A 19,681-nucleotide genomic window follows, 5' to 3' on the forward strand; every position below is an offset into this window, starting at 1 on the left:
CCTAAGTGTACTCACTGTCATACCAAATACTGAAAGTTCGGATACATGAATTTATACCACTATTGGTTGTATTTAGCTGCCGGCAAATTTTCTCCATAGATTTTTTGGCTGTGTCCCATTTGCTTCTTTCATTTGAGTATTTGTACTCTCCTCTTTTGTTTATTATTTCCCTTGGGCAGATGTTGCTGAGTTTCAAACATATGGCCATTTTCATTTTCTGCATTCACCTACAAAAAAAATGCCAAAAAGGACCAACCATTGTAATAAACCAAAATAAACTATGGAAACGTGGAGCAGAACGAGTCGTGTATTTTGGGAGTCTGCAACTTTGGTTAGCTACTAATTCAATTCATGACCTTGGAAAAACACACATCAATGCTTTGAACCCTATTCTCCTCATCATCTTTTTCAACACAGAGCGCTAAAAGGATTAACTTATGAATCACGTTGAATGTCCTTGGTTTAGCTCTTAAAAGAGTTACCACAAATAAATATCCCTATAAATAGCAAACTTATGAAAATCTTCTTCTTGGTATTTTGGTAGTTGTTTTAGAACTATAAAAGCTTTTCATAATGCTCAAAGTATTACCAGCACTGTCTGGGAGTAGACTTTCTCCCTGTGGACATTGTATTATTGAATAATATTGATGAGAATAGGAATCATGCAAAGGATTCATAGATCACCAGTATTTTGCCTTTTTTGTCTTTTCATTTCTAGACTGAAAGTATCCAATTTTTTTTTCTTCAAAGTTTTTACCCTCTGTACCAGGCCTGTTGTTTTGCTTGCCTGGCGTCCGTTCACACTTTTTCTAGCACTGAGTTTAATTTGGAGACAAACCTCCCCCAACTTGGTTCGTATGGTTTAGCTGGGACTGACCCAAGAGGTTGAGGTCCACGGCACAGATCTGACCAATCAGAGCACCACACACCCTGTCTACAACAATTGTAGGAACAGACACATGATACAAAGGACCATGCGTCTCTCTTACAACCCTTTCTAAAATGAAGAAACAGGTGATCTCTTTCCACTGAAATTGCTAAACTGGGAGAATGTAAGCCCATTATTCCTAGTAGCTATCTTGCCACCAGGAGGGGAAAATATGTCTATGCCTGTTTCCAATCCAGATAAAAGCACAGGTGACAGATAAAGGAAGTAATTTCCTAATGCTTATTTGAGTGCCTGGATTGGGTATGCCTGCATAGAAATAACCTGAAGTTTGCTAATGGGGGTCAATATATTCCCTGGTTTTTGTTGTTGCTGTTGTTGTTTGGCTTAAGTTGGTTGGGAGAGCTCCAACAAAATCACTTGGTACATGTGGTGGAGACAGCTGGTTGCTTACTCAACATCCATTTTCTCCTTTATCCTTAGTAACATAATCTCAATTTTATTTAAGGTGCCAAATGTCCCATCTTTATAAAAAGTACTTTCTAACCTCCTTTGTAGACAGGTATGACTATGTAACTAAGTACTTTCAAAGGTGAAGTTATAGGCTGGGATTTATTAGAAGGCTCTTATTAACAGAAAGCTTGGATGAGTTCTTTTGCTCCTTGCCCTTCTACTTATTCCTGCCTAAAATGGACATATGATGGTTGCAATTCCTGTTGCCATCTTGTGACTTTGAGGATGGAAGCTATGTGTCAAGAAAAGTACTGTTGAGGGGCGCCTGGGTGGTGCAGTCCTTAAGCGTCTGCCTTCAGCTCAGGGCGTGATCCCGGCATTATGGGACCAGGCTCCTCTGCTGGGAGCCTGCTTCTTCCTCTCCCACTCCCCCTGTTTGTGTTCCCTCTCTCGCTGGCTGTCTCTATCTCCGTTAAATAAATAAATAAAATCTTAAAAAAGAAGAAAGAAAGAAAGAAAGAAAGAAAGAAAGAAAGAAAGAAAGAAAGAAAAGTACTGTTGAAATATAGAAAGGCCTGGATTCCTGTTGTCTTTGTGGAACTCCATGCCAGTGCGGAGAGCCCACATTTGAACTTCTTTTATGTAAAACAATAAACTCTTAGGTGTTTAAGCCATAGCAGTCAGGTTTCTATTGCTAGTAGCTGACAAGATTCCTATGTAATATGATACACTTGCAGTCAAATACCAGTGGTACTTCATGAAATGCTTGGATTTATTTTCTGTGAATGGAAATTAAGGAGGAACAGAACAAGAATATTTTTGCTTCAAGCTATCATTAATTTATCCCATTTATGAATTTTAGGTGACAAGCAATAATTCTGGTTGCTACTACCTCAATCCTTTTTTCAACCATCTCTACACAATAAAGAAAATTCTAGATGGGTCAAATGTGGCAGTTCAGAGTCACACGAGCTTGTAGATGTTCCTAATTTTTTGCCTTCTCTATTCTCAGGCTCATTATTCCATTTGAAGTCATCGTCAGTTTGTTACCTGGATTTCTTGCATTCAACCTTTGTTACTAAACCCAGTTCTATGCACTGGCATTAGAGTAATCATTCAAATATATATCATGATTTTAAAAATTCCTTAGAAAACAACTAAATGAACTGGAGAATGACCAAAATTAGGCAGAAGCTGGAGGAAGGTCAACACATGAAGGAAGCAGCAACAGGTGAAGATATTTATATGTGATTTCTCTCCTGAGGACAGGTTCCAGCGAAGGAACTAAAATTTGGAGAAAAACCCATGACCACTCTGGCTTCAAGAAATAAGGAACAAAGCACAGAATTTGGGGTGACCACTATAGCCAAAAAGAAAAAGAGAAAATATACAAGAGAGGTTCAGAGAGGAGAGTTCCAAACACTGCTCAAATTTTAGTTAAAGCCTGAATTCTAACTTGCTCAGGGCAGATTTAAAGCAACCCAGAAAGCCAAAAGATCTGAAGAGAGATTCCAGCTGCTGCCTTCCATAGGTAAGACTGTGATTCCAGTGATGTTAACTGCCTCTAAACAACAACAACAACACAAAACAAAATACCACTCTGAGCCAACTAGGAATAGAAAGAGAACTTCTTCAATTTGATAAAGAACATCTACAAAAGCCCTACAGCTAATGTCATACTTAATAGCAAGAAAGTTGAAGTTTTCCTGCTAAGATCAGGTACTGGGCAAAGATGTCCCCTCCACCACTGCTTTCCAATATCATACTGTTAAGTCCTAGCTAATGCAGTAAGACAAGAAAAGGAAATAAAAGTTATACAGACTGGGAAGGAAGAAACAAAACTGTCTTTGTTCATTGATGACATGATTGTCTATGTAGAAAACCCCCCATAATTGACAAAAAACTCCTGGAACTAATAAGCAACTATAAAAAGGTTGCAGGATACAAAGTTGATACAAAAATCAATTGCTTTCCTACATACCAGCAATGAACAAGTGGAAGTTGAAATTAAAAACACATTTACCACATTAAATTAGCAGCCCCCCCAATGAAATACTATAAATCTAATGAAATATGTACAAGAGCCATATGAGGAAAACTCCAAACTCCGAGGAAAGATATAAAGACAAACTAAATGGAGAGATATTCAATGTTCATAGATAGGAAGACTCAATGTCATCAAGATGTCAGTTCCTTCCAATTTGATCTATAGATATAGTATAATCCCAAACAAGATTCAAACAAGTTATTTTATGGATTCTAAAGTTTAGCCCCAGAATAACCAACTCAACATTGAAGGAAAAGAACAAAGTTGAAGAACTGACACTACCTGACTTCAAGATTTACTATAAAGCTACCATAATCAAGACAGTTTGGTACTGGTCAAAGAATAGACAAATAGACCAATAGAACAGAACAGATAGCCTTGAAATACAAATACAGTCAACTGATCTTTCTTTTTTTTAAATTGTGACTGACATATAACATAACAGTTTTAGGTGTATGACACAATGATTCAATATTTGTATATAATGTGAAATGATCACCACGGTAAGTCTACTCAAAACTGTCACCATACATGGTTATAAAACTTGTTTTTCTTTTGATGAGAATTTTAGGCTTGTTTTTTCTATTTCTGTGAAAAAATGCCATTGGAATTTTGATAAGGATTGCACTATAGATAGCTTAGGGTAGAATGGACATTTTAACAATATTGACTTTTCCAATTCATAAAACTGGGATATCATCCCATTTATTTGTGTCTTGTTCAATTGTTTTCATCAATGTCTTATAGTTTTCAATGTATAGATCTTTACCTTCCTTGGTTAAATTTATTCCTAAGTATTTTATTATTTTTGGTGCTATTGTAACTGGGACTGTTTTATTTTTTTTCAGATAGTTTGTTGTTAGTGTATAGAAATGCAATGAATTTTTGTATGTTGATTTTGTATCCTGCAACTTTACTGAGTTCGTTTATCAGTTGCCATAGGTTTTCGCTGAAGTCATTAAAATGTTATATTATATTGGTCATCTTGGGATATTTTGTTACCCATTTGGAAAAATGATGTTGGGTTCATAATTCACATTGTACTTCAGAATAAAGTTCAAATCTAAAAATCAATGAATAAACCATAAAGATACTAGAAGAAAACATGGGAGAATTCTTTATAACCTGGGAGTGGGGATGGATTTTCTAACTGTGACTCAAAATCTAAAAGGCTGTAAACAAGATTGATAAATTTGACTATGTAGATATGAAAATTTCTGCATGCTAAATACATACCATAGGTCAAAAGACAACAAAGTGGCAACACATAGCACAAAGGGCTAATCACCCTAATAAGGAGAGACTGAAATTTAATAAGGACCAACAACCTAACAGAAATATAAGCAAATGATTATGAACAGTAAGTTCATGAAAAAGAAATACAAATGGCTCTGATACTGATATTCAACTAACTCACTCATAGTAAGAGAAATGTACATTATACCTAGATACATGTCACCTATCAGACTGGTAAAATTCAGAAGTTTGATAACATTCAGTTGGGAATATTGTGATGAAATAGTTACACTGTTCCTGAGGAAATATAAATTGGTAAAACCTTCATACATGGTAATTTGGCAATATCCGTTAATATAAACTCATATGTCTTTTTACTGAGCATTCCCACTTTGGGGACTTTATCCTTCAGATATACTCTTTACATATACAACATGGCACATGTATATAAGGTTATTATTAAAGAATTATTTGCAAGAGAAAATGATCAGAAACAACTCAAAAGTTCATCAAATCGGAACATGTAAATAAATTATTATATATTCTTAAAATGCACTTGCTATCCACATATAAATGTTTAAAAAATGAGTAAGTTCTCTACAATAGACTTATGGAAAGATTTCCAAGATATATTAGTGACAAAACTAAGATTTTAGTATACTAAATACTAAGTATTTAGTATGATATGTTACTTATTGCATAGGAAAAAGTGGATTAGAATGAGACTTTATATTCATATGACTGTGTATTCATAAATAAATTCTGGAAGGATACTTAAGAAAATAATAATGAATTGTGTTTATGTATGTGGAGGGGCTGAGAACTGAGTGAATAGGAATATGTTTATGTTTTACTACATATACAAGAATTGAACTTAAAATGTGTCATATTTTACCTATCATGTTTAAAGTTTACAATCGAAAAGTTTTCATTATAGTTTGCTCCACCTTACCAGAACCAGAAATCTTGGGAAAAAAAATTTTGGAAGCACAGGCTATCGGAAAAAATAAATGAAAGAATGAAATTTTAATTGCCTGCCATTTGTAGATAAAATAAGTGATATTGATATCTTCCCTGTGAATATATTTTTAACTGAAGGATTTTTTACTAATACATTTTATTATTTAAGTAACTACATATTTTTCAGAATCCAGCACCTTTTAAAAGAGAAAATAATTTTCGGTAGTAAGTTAAAAAACAAAGCAAAAAATGTTTGAGCTCCCTCTGCCGGCTCTGTAGTAGCATATCAGAGTGTATTTTGGTTTTATTTAGAAACAAACTGGCATATGGTTGGTTAATCCCATTAATTCATTTGCCAATATTAAAGAGAGTAGTTTTAAACTGTGTGTTTTCCATAATCTTATACATGTTAAGTTCTGCTAATATACCACTAATATTAGTAAGATGAACATTCAATATAAATGTTAAAGTTTTATTCAGTATTTGCCTGTTCCATTTAATACATCCCTAAATATGGTACCACATAAGTGGGCTGTATAGAAAAAAATTTCTACATGCACAATATGTAAAGGCGTATTTTAGCTTTTTAATTTACTATGGCTTTCAAATTGCAGTAATCATAAATGTTTCTGTTGTGTTAGTATATTCATATTTATTTGATTAAAAATATCATATGCATATTTTGAAGCTAGGAGGAATGTAAAATATTTGCATATTTAAGCAATAATTTACATGACAATTCTGAGTATCTATAGTTTTTATCATGACAGCACAATCTGTGATGTGCTTTGCAAAATTGTGATGTGCTTTGCAAAATTACAAATTACCTCTTCTTTTTATTATTTCTATTTTTATCTTTCAGATCATTGATTAGTGTCTCAGTGGTGACCATTTGATCCTTCTCTTTATTCATTATATTCCTTAATTTTTGTGTGAACTTAAATCTCTCTAAGGATTCCTTTAAAAAAAAACAATTCAGCTTTTCATCCCTCTTTTTTTATCAGTTCCATTTTCCTCTTGTTTATTCTGACTGCTATTACTCTCTCAAACTACTGGTACTTCTTGTCTCATGTGCTCAATTCTGGTTGTTGAAATATTGGGAATTCCCCATGTGGTGGCAGGTAAAGGTGTTTCCAGTCAATGGTGTGCTGGAACCCCCTTTTAGCAGCCTGTAAGAGCTTATTTACAAGAATTTTGCAAGCTAGTTTTTTGGACAACTTTTATTAAAAACTATCTAAACTTAAAATTACATCAATTATATTTTAAAAGGCAACAGATACTAAAAACTTATCACTTTCTAATTATTCTACTCTACTTAATTTTATTATTATTTGTGCCCCTCAGGTTATTTATTGTATCTGTATGGTGGAAATGATGTACAAAGATGTGTTACTGTGAATCTCTTTCCAACTCTGCATTTGGTGATATCATGTTGATAACCTGAAATAGACTAGTTTGGGAGCACTTACACCACGGAAGCTGGCAATTGCTACAGAGCTGGACTTGGTTTATTGTTTTGTTGATTATCTAGATGTAAAAAAGTGATGCAGAAAATGTTACAGATACAAGCATTTGGTAAAAATCAGCTAAAACATTTTGTCAGAACCAATTTGTTGTAGGGAATTTATAATAAAGAGTATTGTATATTTTATTATTTGTTAAGTTGTGTGCTACATATCCTTTGTATCAGTAAAACTTATGTACATACATATGTATCCATACATTTTATTTTCTAGAAACCCAGTTGCTAAACATTAACCAGCATACCACCAGTCTCTATCCCCAGAGGTAGTATAGACAGGCAAGCAGTCAATTCTCTGCTGATGCTCCTGGAGGAATCACTGTGGTACTACTCACACAGCCTCAATGGTTGTGCTGTGGTTTTAACATATGCCCACAAATTCTCTGATGCACCTCCTTTCTAAAGATGAGGCCTAATCCCCCCTCCCCATGTGGGCTGTACATTAATAGAGAGTGATAGAAGTGATGGTATTAGATTTCCCAGTGACTCATGCAAACGGGGGTGGGCGTGGGGGTGGGGGGTGGGGTCTGATACCCAAAGGGGGCAAGGATGGATGAAGTTCCAATTTCCCTCCTCTTGGCCCCAGCACTTCCCTTTATCTCCTGACTACTTGTTCTCCAGACATCAGACTACCTGCTCTGTTTGGGATGTTCTGCACTTCCACAAGCTAAAAGGTCTCAGACTCCTTAAGGCCATTGGCAGAACAGGCTCAGAAATCAGGCAAATTGGCTTGATATGCTGGCTCTCCCACCTCCCACTGTGCAATGTGCCCAAATCCCTTGAGTTCTTCTTCTCAGCCTCAGTCTCCTCATCTCTACACTGGGAACATGAATCATATCTGCATAATGGGATTCATGTGATGAGTTAAATGCATGTCAGCTCCCAGAACTCCATAAACAAAATATGTTATTCAGGACTCTGGATTGATGGAAAATGATGACATATTTTTTTCTTTAATTTACAAGGACATAGACAACCAAATGCACCTTACGATCGACAGAGCAATTGCCTTAAGAATATCTCTAAGCAGCATTTTTTCCCTAAAGGTCTCTTTGCTTAACACATTCCTGGAACTTTTCTTTTGAAGTTGCCTCCAGCATGAGTATCTTTAGTGGTGACAAATCTCTTTCCTTTGGGTATGCATTAGGACCAGAATGGCCAATGAGAGACAAGTGCAGTATTAAGAGGGGCATCCTTTTGGTTAAATGTGAGGGGCAATTGTGAAGTTCTAATCTGGTCCCAATACACGTGTCCAGCTCTATCAGCTGCCACAACTCCCCATCCAAGGCACTCAGAATTGCTCAAACCTCACCATTTCCTGAACAAGCAGAGTCTCTCCCTGCTCCCAGGACTCTGCAAGGACTACACCCCCTCTGATCCATCCAGAAATATCCTACTTAACTCACATTCAACCCCTTTGTAAAGCTTCTTCTCTGCCAACGGGGCACATCAGCACAGTGGTTAGGTAAAAAGATATGAGAGCCCAAGAACAGGGCTCAAGGGAAGCAGCAGACGAGGTGGTGGACCACGGAGCCAAGTGGTGTAGGTCTGAATCCTGCCTCTACAATGTGGTCACAAACTCTGTGATCTTAGATGAGTTACTTTACTTCCCCATGAATCAGCTTGATGAAGAGTGGTAGCTACATCAAAGGTCTGTTTTGGAGATTAGATAAAGCACCTAGAATAGTACCCAGCAAATATTTGCCAAGATCTATCATTTCTGAGCTAGGTGACCCTGAGCGGGTTATTTAACCATTTTGCATCTCAATTTCTTGACTTTAAAATGAGGATAAGAAAATATCGATTTCATACGATTTTTGAGGATTAAATAAAATAGTGTATGTAATTTGCCTAGTACATTATCGTACACAGAGCCTTGCATATGGCAGGATTTCAAAAACAATGGTAGTTAAAAAAAGTTGGTTGTTTCTTCTGAACTCATAATGCTTTATTTATATCTTATTATATCAAATTATATTATAATAGCCTAGACTGGGAACTCCTTGAGAGGACAGGAGCTTCGTCATTATTCTTTGGATAAAGGGAAAACCGGCTAGCAACTAGGTTCAGCTGGCAACTAGGATGTGAAAAGGGAACTGAAAGTTGAAATAGAAACCACAACTTGCAAAACCACATTATCACTCACAAAATAGAAAAACTGTACAAAACCATGACACGCAAGACAAATTGTCTTCAGACTCTGAACACCAATTCATCAGACCCATGGTATTCTGAATAAGACCACACAGACAGACCAACCGAACATTAACTCCACAAAAAGTCATGTGTCCTAAAGATAAAACCACTGATCCTTCCAGCAACTTCCTAGTTTACAAATTCCGAGTAATCTCTACCAAGGCCATCCTATGTCTAATTCCGGTTCTACAAACTCTATATAGGTATTCTTCTGTAACTGCCACCTGTTGAAATGTTGAACTCTCCACAGTGTACATTCTCCCTTGTAGCAGCCAGCTAATAAACCTAAATTTGAAAAAAGAAAAGAAAAAAGCAAAGCAAAGCAAAGAACTATCTATTACATGTTAGGTATGGGAATAAAACAATGAATGGAAAAAAGCTTGATCTTTTAATATGGTAGACAACTATTAACAATACAGGGTGATATAATTATAATAGGGATGCACACTGTGAACACTCAGTCCAGTCAGAGAAGACTTCCTAGAGGAAGTGATTTTTAAGATAAATCCTGAAGTGTGATCGAGAGTTAAGTACAGAATAGGGTTGGGCATGGTAAATGTTCTAAACAGCAGGGGCTCCTAGTGCAAAGAAGAGAATAAAGGGCAGTATGTTTTGGAATGGAATAAAGGACAGCTAGGAATAGATTGAGGATTTTATAGGCCTAAGGCAACAAAAATATTATAATGTTTTTCCATTTGAAAGTCAAATTCAAAATAATGCTAATGACAAAATAAATGTAGGAAATTCCTTCTGTCTGGTTTTTCTTATCATGTTCAGTTGGATACTTTAAAAGAAATTTCCAAATTCTCTAAAAGATATATTCATGTTCCTGTCTTGATGTTTGTTTGTTTTTTTTTTTTTTTTAGAGATTTTATTTGTCAGAGAGAGAGAGCATGCACAAGCAGGGGGAGTGGCAGGCAGAGGGAGAAGCAGGCTCCCTGCTCAGCAAGGACCCCCCCTCCCCCGACAACACAGGATTACCTGAGCTGAAGGCAGACACTTAACCAACTGAGCCACCCAGGCATCCCCTATTCTGATGTTTTCTTCAGCATACACCAGTTCGCTTATTGCTCAATACAGTATTGTTTATTTGCGGAACTACACAAATACTTCGGTATGGCAGCACTACCGAGTGTGAAAGGTGAAGAAGTGAGACAAAGTTGGAGAGCTAGACAGACACCAATTAATGAAAGATTTAGTAAAATGTGGTTAAAGATGTGGTCGTTGTTGTTTAGTGATCTGAGTTCAAGCTCTACCACGCTTGAGTACTCCCTTGAATGAACTTAGACTACTCAAGGCTTTAATTTCTTCAGCTATAAAATGAGAATGCTAAATTGTGAGGATTAACATAATATATATATAAAGCACTTAGCACAATGCTTAATACCATAAAACACACTAAATTTCAATTAGATATTATTATGAATAAATTTGTACTTCAGCCTAGTAAATGGGGAGTCAATAAAGGATTTTAAATTGTGACATGATTAGCATGGACTTTTATGGATTTCTTTGGCTGCAGTGTATAGCCTGGGCTGAATGCCAATGAGTAGGTTCTAGGTGTACTTATGAGGAAGACTCAATAAATATTAATGATTAATTGGATGGTGGTTGAAGAGATACATGCATATATATATATATACACACACATTACATATTCATACACACATACGCACACATTTACAAAGTCCCTTGTACAAACTGCCATAGATGATGACAGATATGTATAAATCTCAGTATCCAGAGGAAAAAAATTTGTAATATTATTAAAACCATCCCTCAGGGAAATGATGTGATGTTTATGCTGTCAAAATAATTTGAAATGGAGTGAGAGTATGGAATATCAATGAAATAAGATTGATCATGAGTCCATAATTGCTGAAACTGGATGATAAGGAAGTTTATACTCTTTTCTGCGTTTGTATATGTTTAAGTTTTTCCAAAATAAAAAACATCTAAAAAAATCTATTAAGTGGGCGCCTGGATGGCTTAGTCATTAAGCATCTGCCTTTGGCTCAGGTCATGATCCCAGGGAACTGGGACTGAGCCCCGCATTGGGCTCCCTGCTCAGTGGGGAGCCTGCTTTTCCCTCTGCTCCTGCTTGTGTTCCCTCTCTCGCTGTCTTTCTGTCAAATAAATAAATAAAATCTTGAAAAAAAAATCTATTTAGGCAGGGATCTTGCCTGTCTTGTTTACATCTATATTTTCAGGACCTAGAGAAGTTCATAGCACCCAGTAGGCTCTCAATATAATATTACTTGTTGAATGAAACAACACTGGCAAACAAGACTTATAACCTGGGTGAGAGTCTCCCAGCTTAGGCACAGAGTCAAGACTCCTGGCATTCCCTTCATCTTTCATGACACAAATAACATTCCATTAGCTATTGTAAAGATGAATGCCTCCAGACGATAAAAACAAAAACACAAAAACAAAACACACCCAAAGAGAAAGCAAAGCAGACTGACAAGCTTAGCTTTGGAATTCCATGAGAAGTAGGATTTACAAGCGTATATGCATATGATCCCTTGAGAGCCTCTGTGGGGACTCTGCCATATCATTTCATTTCATTGCTTTTTTCCCCAACAAATATTTATTGTGGAGCTATCTCTGTCCTTCAAGCCAAGAATCAGAAGAAAACTGGGTATACCATTTTGTCCCTTCCCCTCTCATTCTCTGGCTAATAAGAAGTGAGGCAGTAATGAACCATCTTTTGAAGAAAGTTCAGCTCTACATTTCGTTCTTGTTTCCTTAGCAGCCTTAGGACAAAATTATCTGTTACAAAAGTAATGATGTAGAACCTTAATTAGGGCTTTTGAAATTCAAGCCCAAGTTTATTGAAGACCAGTACCTGAGCAGAGAAAAATGACCAATGACACTGAAACAACAGACGTCAGCCACAATTAAATACCCACACGAGACACTCTAAAGTTTTAAAGCTGCAGTGTCCAATACCGTAGCCATTAGCAATGTGTAGCTATTGAGCACTTGTGATGTGGTGTGCTTCAACTGAGATGTGCTACAAGGGTAAAATACACACTGGATATCAAAGACTTAGTAACCAGAAAAAAGTAAAATATCTCAATAAATTTTATATTAATTACACACTGAAATGACAGTATTTTAGTCACTATGGGCAAAACAAAATATAGTAAAAGTAATTTCACCTTTAATCTTTAAAAAATATGGCCACTAGAAAATGTAAAATTACATATGTGGCTCCTATTATATTTTTATTGGACAGTGCTTTCCCAAAATGGAAGAACTTTTCCTCTCCTTATGTGGAATAAAATAAAGAGCTCAGTGTATTACTAGCACAACTCCTAGTCCTCTTACTCTGTACTGTTCTGCTAGGTTTTAGATCCCTTCCATTAAAGTGTTGCTATAGGGAGTCATTATAATCAATTATGGGTATAGATGGAGTGCCCACTAAAGAATTGGTGATTGTCCTTCAAATTCTTTTATTGCAACCAGAAGTACTCTGATCTTATTAGGGGGAAATCATAGTATGTCCTCTGATCCTAGTTTACACAGCAACTGCTGAAGGGTTTCCTCTTGAATCACCTAAGGACATACCTCACCACAGCAAAGCATTATTTCTCTTTCCAAGTTATTGGCTTCTAGTCTCAGATGAGAAAACTATATTCTTTATTAACATGATCTTGATTCTACTTCTAGGGAGATAAAAATCCTAGCATTTTTATGTTAAAGGGGATTTGCCTTTTTGTTTTTCTTTAAAAACTCCCAAATTTAATTAAGCTTTCTAAGAAGTGTGTATGTTCATGTTTTTAATTCATTCCACCACACCGAAAACCTCTCAATGGCTGCACATCGTATTTTATTTTATTTTTTAAAGATTTTATTTATTTGACAGAGAGCACACACGTGCAGAAGCAGGGGGAGTGGCAGAGGGAAAAGGAGAAGTGGTTTAGGGAGCCCAACACTGCTTAATCCCAGAATGCCAGGATCATGACCTGAGCCCAAGGCAGATACTTAACCAACTGAGCCACCCAGGTGCCCTTGCACATCATATTTTAAATAAAATCTTGTTCAAAAATCTTAACATGGCCCTGTTTATCTAATTGGCCTATAGCTATATTTCCTCCTGACTTGACATGCTCTCCCCTCTCTGACCTTTAAGATCCTGGCCCTTCCTTACCTCAGGAACATCCCACAAGCTATTATGTAGGCCAGAAATGTTCTTGTCTCTATTTGGCTTCACATGGCTAACTTGTACTCATTATTCCCTTTTCTTAACCATTTAAATATCATATCCTTAGAGAAGCCATGCTTCAGTATTTCTAAACTTTTAAAATGGTTCATATTTCCTTCTTTATAATATGTAATATATTTTATAAGTTTTTTCCTATATGATTACTTGTTAGAAGTCTGCCTTCTTTATGAGCCTATAAGCTCCTCAGGGCAGATATCATGTTTTTTTTGTCAGCCACGGTATTCTCAGAAAGTAGTGGGAGGTTTAAAACAGGAGACCTTCAGGACACATTTGTTGAACAATGCGTTGGAAAGGCCCAGTAGAATGACAGGGTTGAAAACAGGAGCTAAGGAAGTAACTGATGAAATAAGGTACTCAAGGAGGTCACAGGGAATTAAAACAGAGCATTAGTTGGAGGATAAAGTATATGTACACTAAAAAATAAAATGATAGGTACTAAATCAATGATGGCCAGAGAAAGTCGTAGGCTTGCCAGAATGTATGTCTTAGGAGATACTGTATTAAACTTAGTTGGGTAGGGATGGTTTCAAAGAAGTAATTGAGCCAGAAGGTATAGTTAGATTTTGTTATTAAGCATGACTTTAATTTATAAAAATAGAATGAATCAGATGACGTAACTTGTGTCATAAGGTGGATTCTCTGGTGGAGATGTTGAGTTAGTTAGAAGTGCAAAAGGTTTACTGCAGAGTAGCACTTATGAAAAGGAAAGAGAGGAAGCAGGACTGGGCAGGGGGAGCCATCAGACTGCCATGCAGGTCTGACAGAGCCTCTATCACCAATGTTGAGTACGTCTTTTTACTATGCCTGACTCCGTCTTTGGCTGAGGATGGGCATGGGGGAAACGGGCTGCCCTGACAATAGTGTAACTTCAGCTTGAAAGCTCAGGTGAACCTAGAAGTTAACAGCTGGAGGCTGTCAGCTAACTACGTGCCTTCTGTTGGGCAGTGAGTCCTTTCTTGAAGGCAGATCTGAGAAGCACACCTGTGACTGCCACACGTTACAGGATGCCAATTCAACCCAAATTTATATATAGAAATATATATAATAAGGGATTTTTATTTTACAAGCTCAACAATCTTGTTCTAGGAAGTATTTGGAAAAACAGAGGTTTACGTTAAGTAAAATTTGGAAAAAAAAAAAAAGCAAAAAGGAGGGATTTGCCCTGTTAGGTATTAAGATAATCTATAAGATGTTGGTAAATCGAAACAACAGGTTTTATTATTTATGACAGGTGTAGTCATAGACAAAGAGACCAACTGAAGAGTTCAGAACCAGAGCCACATATAAATATAAATGGAAACATGATATATAATAAAAATGGCATCAAAAACCAATGAGAAAGGGATAGACTGCTGTGTAGAATTATAGAGAAAAAGTGGCTTGCCATCTGGAGAAAAAACAGGCTAGCTCCCCACCTTTCACCAAATAAAGGAACGTATTCCATACAAAATAAAGATCTAAACGTGATTCTCCGGAGAGTAATGAACTATAAAGGAAATAGAACATATAGAATATCTTTGTGATATCAAAATGCAGGCTGAGGTTTTAAACAAGAGCCCAAAGGCGCCACTGAGAGTAATAAGATTATATCCACCAGCGAGGAGAGAGAACTGGAAGAACCTAAGAAGGAGTTAACTACACTATAGGGAATCTTCCTAGGATCAGGGCAGCTAAATAAACCATGAGGCGATAGAAGTCTATCAGGAGGTATCATTATGACTAGCCTGCCCAAAATATTTTCCCCTGCCTCTACTTCCTTCTTATTTAAAATTAAGCACATATCCTTCAGTAATCATTTTTGAGTTCCAGATACTGTGCTAAGCGTAGGAAATACAAGGATGAATAAGCTTGAGTCCTAGTCCTTAAAGAGTTCATACCTAGTTAAGGAGACAGAGGAGATAACGAAATAAGACGTTTTAACTCATATCCTACAGGTAGAAACCAAGAGGCAACTATCTTTGCCTAGGGCATCAGTAAGAAGCTGGTTTTTTGAGCAATGAGGAAAGTCATTCCAGGCAAAAGGAATTATCACTAACAAAGTCACAGGGCTTTGAAAAAGCATGGTGTATTGTAAAATTTAAGTAGGTAACCTAATACTGAACATTCTAAAATGTTACTGAATGCAGAAAGTATTCTATGGCGGTTGTTTTAGTCTTTTCTTAGCACTGATAATCACACTAGCTAATTGTCACCTTTGAAGGCAAAACCAAAGATAAAATACTGAAGTGATAAGGGATCAATGTTAATGGTTAAGAAAAAGCAGCATGCTACAAAGCACTATGACTAAATGTGGAGTAATAACAAGCACTGTACAATGGATTTAGAGGAGGAAGAGGTCACTGTCAGCTCCAGTGGCCAGGGAAGATTTCATGGAAGTGGCAGAGCTTCAATGAATCATTAGAAAAATTGAGAACTGACTGAATATATCAGGGGCTGTGCTTGAAGCAGGAGCTTCAAAACTATAGTTACTAAGGGACAGATAATCAGATACTTGCAAAAATAAAGCAAGAGTGTTGTAACAGAGGCAAGCACAGGCTGATGTGAGAAAACTTCAGAGTGACTTCTGGTTTAGAGCAGGAAGGTCAGGGATGGCTTTCCAAAGGTGATGTTGTATGCACTGAATTATGATGGATGAGTAGGATTTCATCAAGTGAAAGGGAAGAAAAAACATTCTGCAATACCCCCATTAAGTGTGAGAACACACCTCTTCCAAGGAACATAGAATAGCTCAAGATGGCTGAAACAAAGGCTGAAAGGCAGTGAAAGAACTTTCTAAGGCAAATAGGTGGGGGTTTGATTATGAAATTAGAATGTGGGAAGAACTTGATTTTTATCCTGAAGACAACGTGGAGTTGATGAAGATCGTAAGCAGGGAAGTGACATGATTACATCAAAGTTTTACAATGATTACTAATAAAGTCAATGATGATAAAGGCAACTAAAGATGAACTGGTAATGGGGGCAGTCTAAGAGGCAGAGAGATTAAAATGTTGCTATTGTTTAGGAAAAATCAAAGACTTCAAATATATAGGAGCAGTGGTATTAGGAGAGAATGGGTAAAGTTTGAGCAGCCAAAGAAGTGGAGGCATTCCTTGTGGAAATGATGTAGATAAGTGTTTGGAGAAGTGGAGGGTGAGCAAATCAGTTTACCTGGAGTATAGTATTTGGTGGAAGAACGATGGTTAGCTTTGGAAGGCTGGAGGAGAGGGCCAGTTAAGGAACAGTTGGTGATGAAGTTGAAAACTCTGCTGGAGTCAGCCTGAGACAAGTCTATTAAATAAACAGGCTAAACAATTAGGGTTTTACTTTTCCCATAGCAACATTAAAATTAAAAAAATCACTTTTATTGTTGTAAAATATACATAAAATTTACTATTTTAACCATTTTAAGTGTATAATTCAATCGCATTAACCATGCAACCATCAACCCTGTTCATCTCCAGAAACTTTTCAACATCCCAAATAAAACTTTCCCCGTCCTCCCCTGCTCTCCCACCACTGGCACCCAACCATTCTACTTTCTGTCTCTGAGAGTTTGCCTACTGTAGGTACCTGGTAAGTGGAATCTTGATATTTGTTCTCTTGTTTCTACCTTATTTCACTTAGCTAAATCACTTTAACCAATACCCTGGTTACTTAGTGACTGAATTCTAATTTCATTCTACTCTACACGCTATATTTTAAAACAAATGTCTAGCTTTTCTTGATAATTTTTCCCACTTATTGCTTAAGGACACTTCAATCTAGCAAATTATAAACTCAGAGGTCTTAAGGACAGTTTCGTCTACCACTGCCTGCCACAAGAGCTTTTTATTGGTCTACTTACTTTAAGTGTCTTTATATTGCTAATTATTTTCATTTCATTATAGTTTACAGGCACTAGACCTTTTGCAAAATCCCACCTAGCACCTTAACCATAGTAAATAATAGCAAATGAAACAACACAAGCATGATTCAAACTTCCCCAGGAGAAGGGAAGTTAATTTATTTAGGACGCTGATATGAAGGCTCTCTCTTTTGATACTACCTAATTTCCTATCTCTGGCTGAATCGGCTCTATATGAAGAAAATTAAAAACACACTATTCTTATCTTTAGGTGGGGAAACGTCCGAAGTTTCAGATGGTTGGAAACTATTTCAGAACCGTCAAGGTTATCTCACCTTTCTTTTGGGGCATCCCTAGATCATAACCTCTCTGCAATCAAGTCGAGTAATTATGGACAAGACACTAATCCTCTGTAAATCTCAGAGGGTTCGATTACACCAGCCTGTGCTTCCCAACCTTGTCCACACCACAGCGCACACAATATGGTATTGCAGGACACTGAGATAAACGGAGGAGGCAGTACAGCACACCTGGAACCCACTGGCCGCCGTGCGTCCTCGCACAACGCGTAGACGCTCTCAAGGAGCGCTCCAGTCCGGAGGTTCGTTCCAACTGATGCGCCACAGCCGTCTATTACATAGGACGAAGCGGGACTCCCACTGTTTCTGGAGTCAGCGGCCTTTCCCTTCTTGTAAAAAAGAAAATCTTTATTCCGTACGCGGGCCAAGGAGTAAAAAAGCACAAAGGCCGCAAATCACGCAAATAAGCAAAGAATCGAAGTACCGCACTCGACCAGCGCGCTCTCCGTCGATCTTACGTCTCTTCCCAGCAGGCTCCGGGAGTCACCGCGAGACTTCATCAATTCTCGCGATATTTATCGGCAGCCATCTTCTTGGGGGTGCTAGGAGCCGGGAAGACCCCCCGAATCGTTTCCATTGAGCTGCCCTTCGTCTTCGTTTTCTTCACTTTTGCCTCTTCTGCGTTGCCAACTCCACCTGATCCCGAGGCTGAGTGAAAGCCCGGATCTAAGCGCGTGTCGCACTCACGGTCCAAGAAGATTTGCTCGGGTGGAGGGAAGGGGGAGGGCCCGGGCAAACCGTTGCTGCCTCAGCCGGGGTCCGGGGACGGGGAGCTCTTGGCACCCCGTGGATTCGCGGCCTGCGACGGTACCCGCAGAGCTGTTCGCCGATCGGGGCTCGCGGGAACCTGCCACCGGCGCCTCCCACCGCGGCCCACGCGGGCGGCGCGCGGAGGAGGGGGCGGGGGCAGCAGCGGCTGTAGCGGCCGCGACCTGGGCGGGCGGAGGAGTGTGACGGGCCTCGGGGCCGCTGTGGATGGTTTCTAAAATGATCATTGAAAACTTCGAGGCACTCAAGTCCTGGCTCAGCAAGACTCTCGAGCCCATGTGAGTATCAGGGGGCTATCTCCTTGCAGGGATGGAAGTGGGAGTTAGGCGGACCCAGAGATCTGTGCAGTTTCCCGAAGTGTCTGTGATGGAGGCCGAAGCGGTGAACAGAGATTCCAGGGTTTTGTGTTTTCTCCTTTTCCACCCTGGCTTCCAGGTTCAGGATACCCCAGAGAGCCTGAGCTGACCTTTATCTTACAGCTGAGTTGGTCCTTGAACTGATATCTCCTCTTGTTTTCCCGTTATATGTAGACCGACCGCAACCTACAGACATATTTGATGAGGGCCCCCAAATCCGTTTCTTTTCTTCTAGTGAATCCGAGCATAACCTCTTGCCCACAGACTGTTTTAACTGGTTTCTTTAAATAAAGTGAATGGCCCTTATTAGGCATTAGGGCAGTTCTCATGTAAGCCACTCACGTTTTACCTAAATACAGTCCCCGAAAGAAAGGCCACGTTTCCCATGTGCTATCTGGCTCACCCGCACCTCTCTTAACTGATTGAAGATGTAACAGGTGCTAAGGTGTCCAGTAAGGTTCTCTTTTCCCCACTTACACGTTTGTTAGTTTGGAGAGAAGGAAGAAAATGTTACTTATCCATATGGGATATTTGGCAGTTTTAAGTGGGATGCTGTAGATGGACTCTGGGGGGCGGGGGGTTCAGAGTGCTGGAATGCTTTAGATTAGAAAAAATAGTGTTTTAAGGATTTATCTTTTAATACATGCAAAATATATTTTGGGCCAGGTGCTTTATCAAAATTAGTTGATTTACAATAAACAAAATGAAATAGGGAAATTCACTCATTTAGTAATTTTATTAAGTGCCTGCTGTGTATTGTGGGAGGCTTTGGTGATAGAGCTTTTAAATTCCAAAGTTGAAAAGACAGTAATAAATGAGTATAAAAGAAATAAGATAG

At 38.0% G+C, this 19,681-nt stretch overlaps 2 protein-coding genes across 24 annotated transcripts in view; one reads left to right on the forward strand and one right to left on the reverse strand.

Annotated features, from left to right (window-relative positions):
- Window positions 1-17,987, reverse strand: part of NDFIP2 (Nedd4 family interacting protein 2) — a 115,627-nt gene extending 97,640 nt beyond the window's left edge. Inside the window, exons 1-2 of one of the 4 annotated variants that reach the window (XM_048215755.2) lie at window positions 17,891-17,987; window positions 58-227 (exon numbers count right to left, since the gene is read on the reverse strand). The gene's annotated coding sequence lies outside the window, so the exon portion shown is untranslated. Of the gene's footprint in view, window positions 1-23; window positions 228-16,684; window positions 16,805-17,890 lie in introns of all 4 variants that reach the window. The other 3 variants (XM_057307807.1, XM_057307805.1, XM_026493460.4) reach the window with 3 other exon arrangements.
- Window positions 17,988-18,592: 605 nt separating this feature from the next.
- The window catches only part of RBM26 (RNA binding motif protein 26), an 85,820-nt gene continuing 84,731 nt past the window's right edge, over window positions 18,593-19,681 (forward strand). For all 20 annotated transcript variants that reach the window (XM_048215748.2, XM_048215750.2, XM_048215749.2 and 17 more), the window contains exon 1: window positions 18,593-18,765. In XM_048215748.2, coding sequence (XP_048071705.1) covers window positions 18,695-18,765 — 71 coding nt within the window. In that variant the 5' untranslated portion in view covers window positions 18,593-18,694. The remainder of the gene's footprint in view (window positions 18,766-19,681) is intronic.

Source organism: Ursus arctos, unplaced genomic scaffold (genome assembly GCF_023065955.2).
Source record: "Ursus arctos isolate Adak ecotype North America unplaced genomic scaffold, UrsArc2.0 scaffold_10, whole genome shotgun sequence".
NCBI classification, from domain to species: domain Eukaryota; kingdom Metazoa; phylum Chordata; class Mammalia; order Carnivora; family Ursidae; genus Ursus; species Ursus arctos.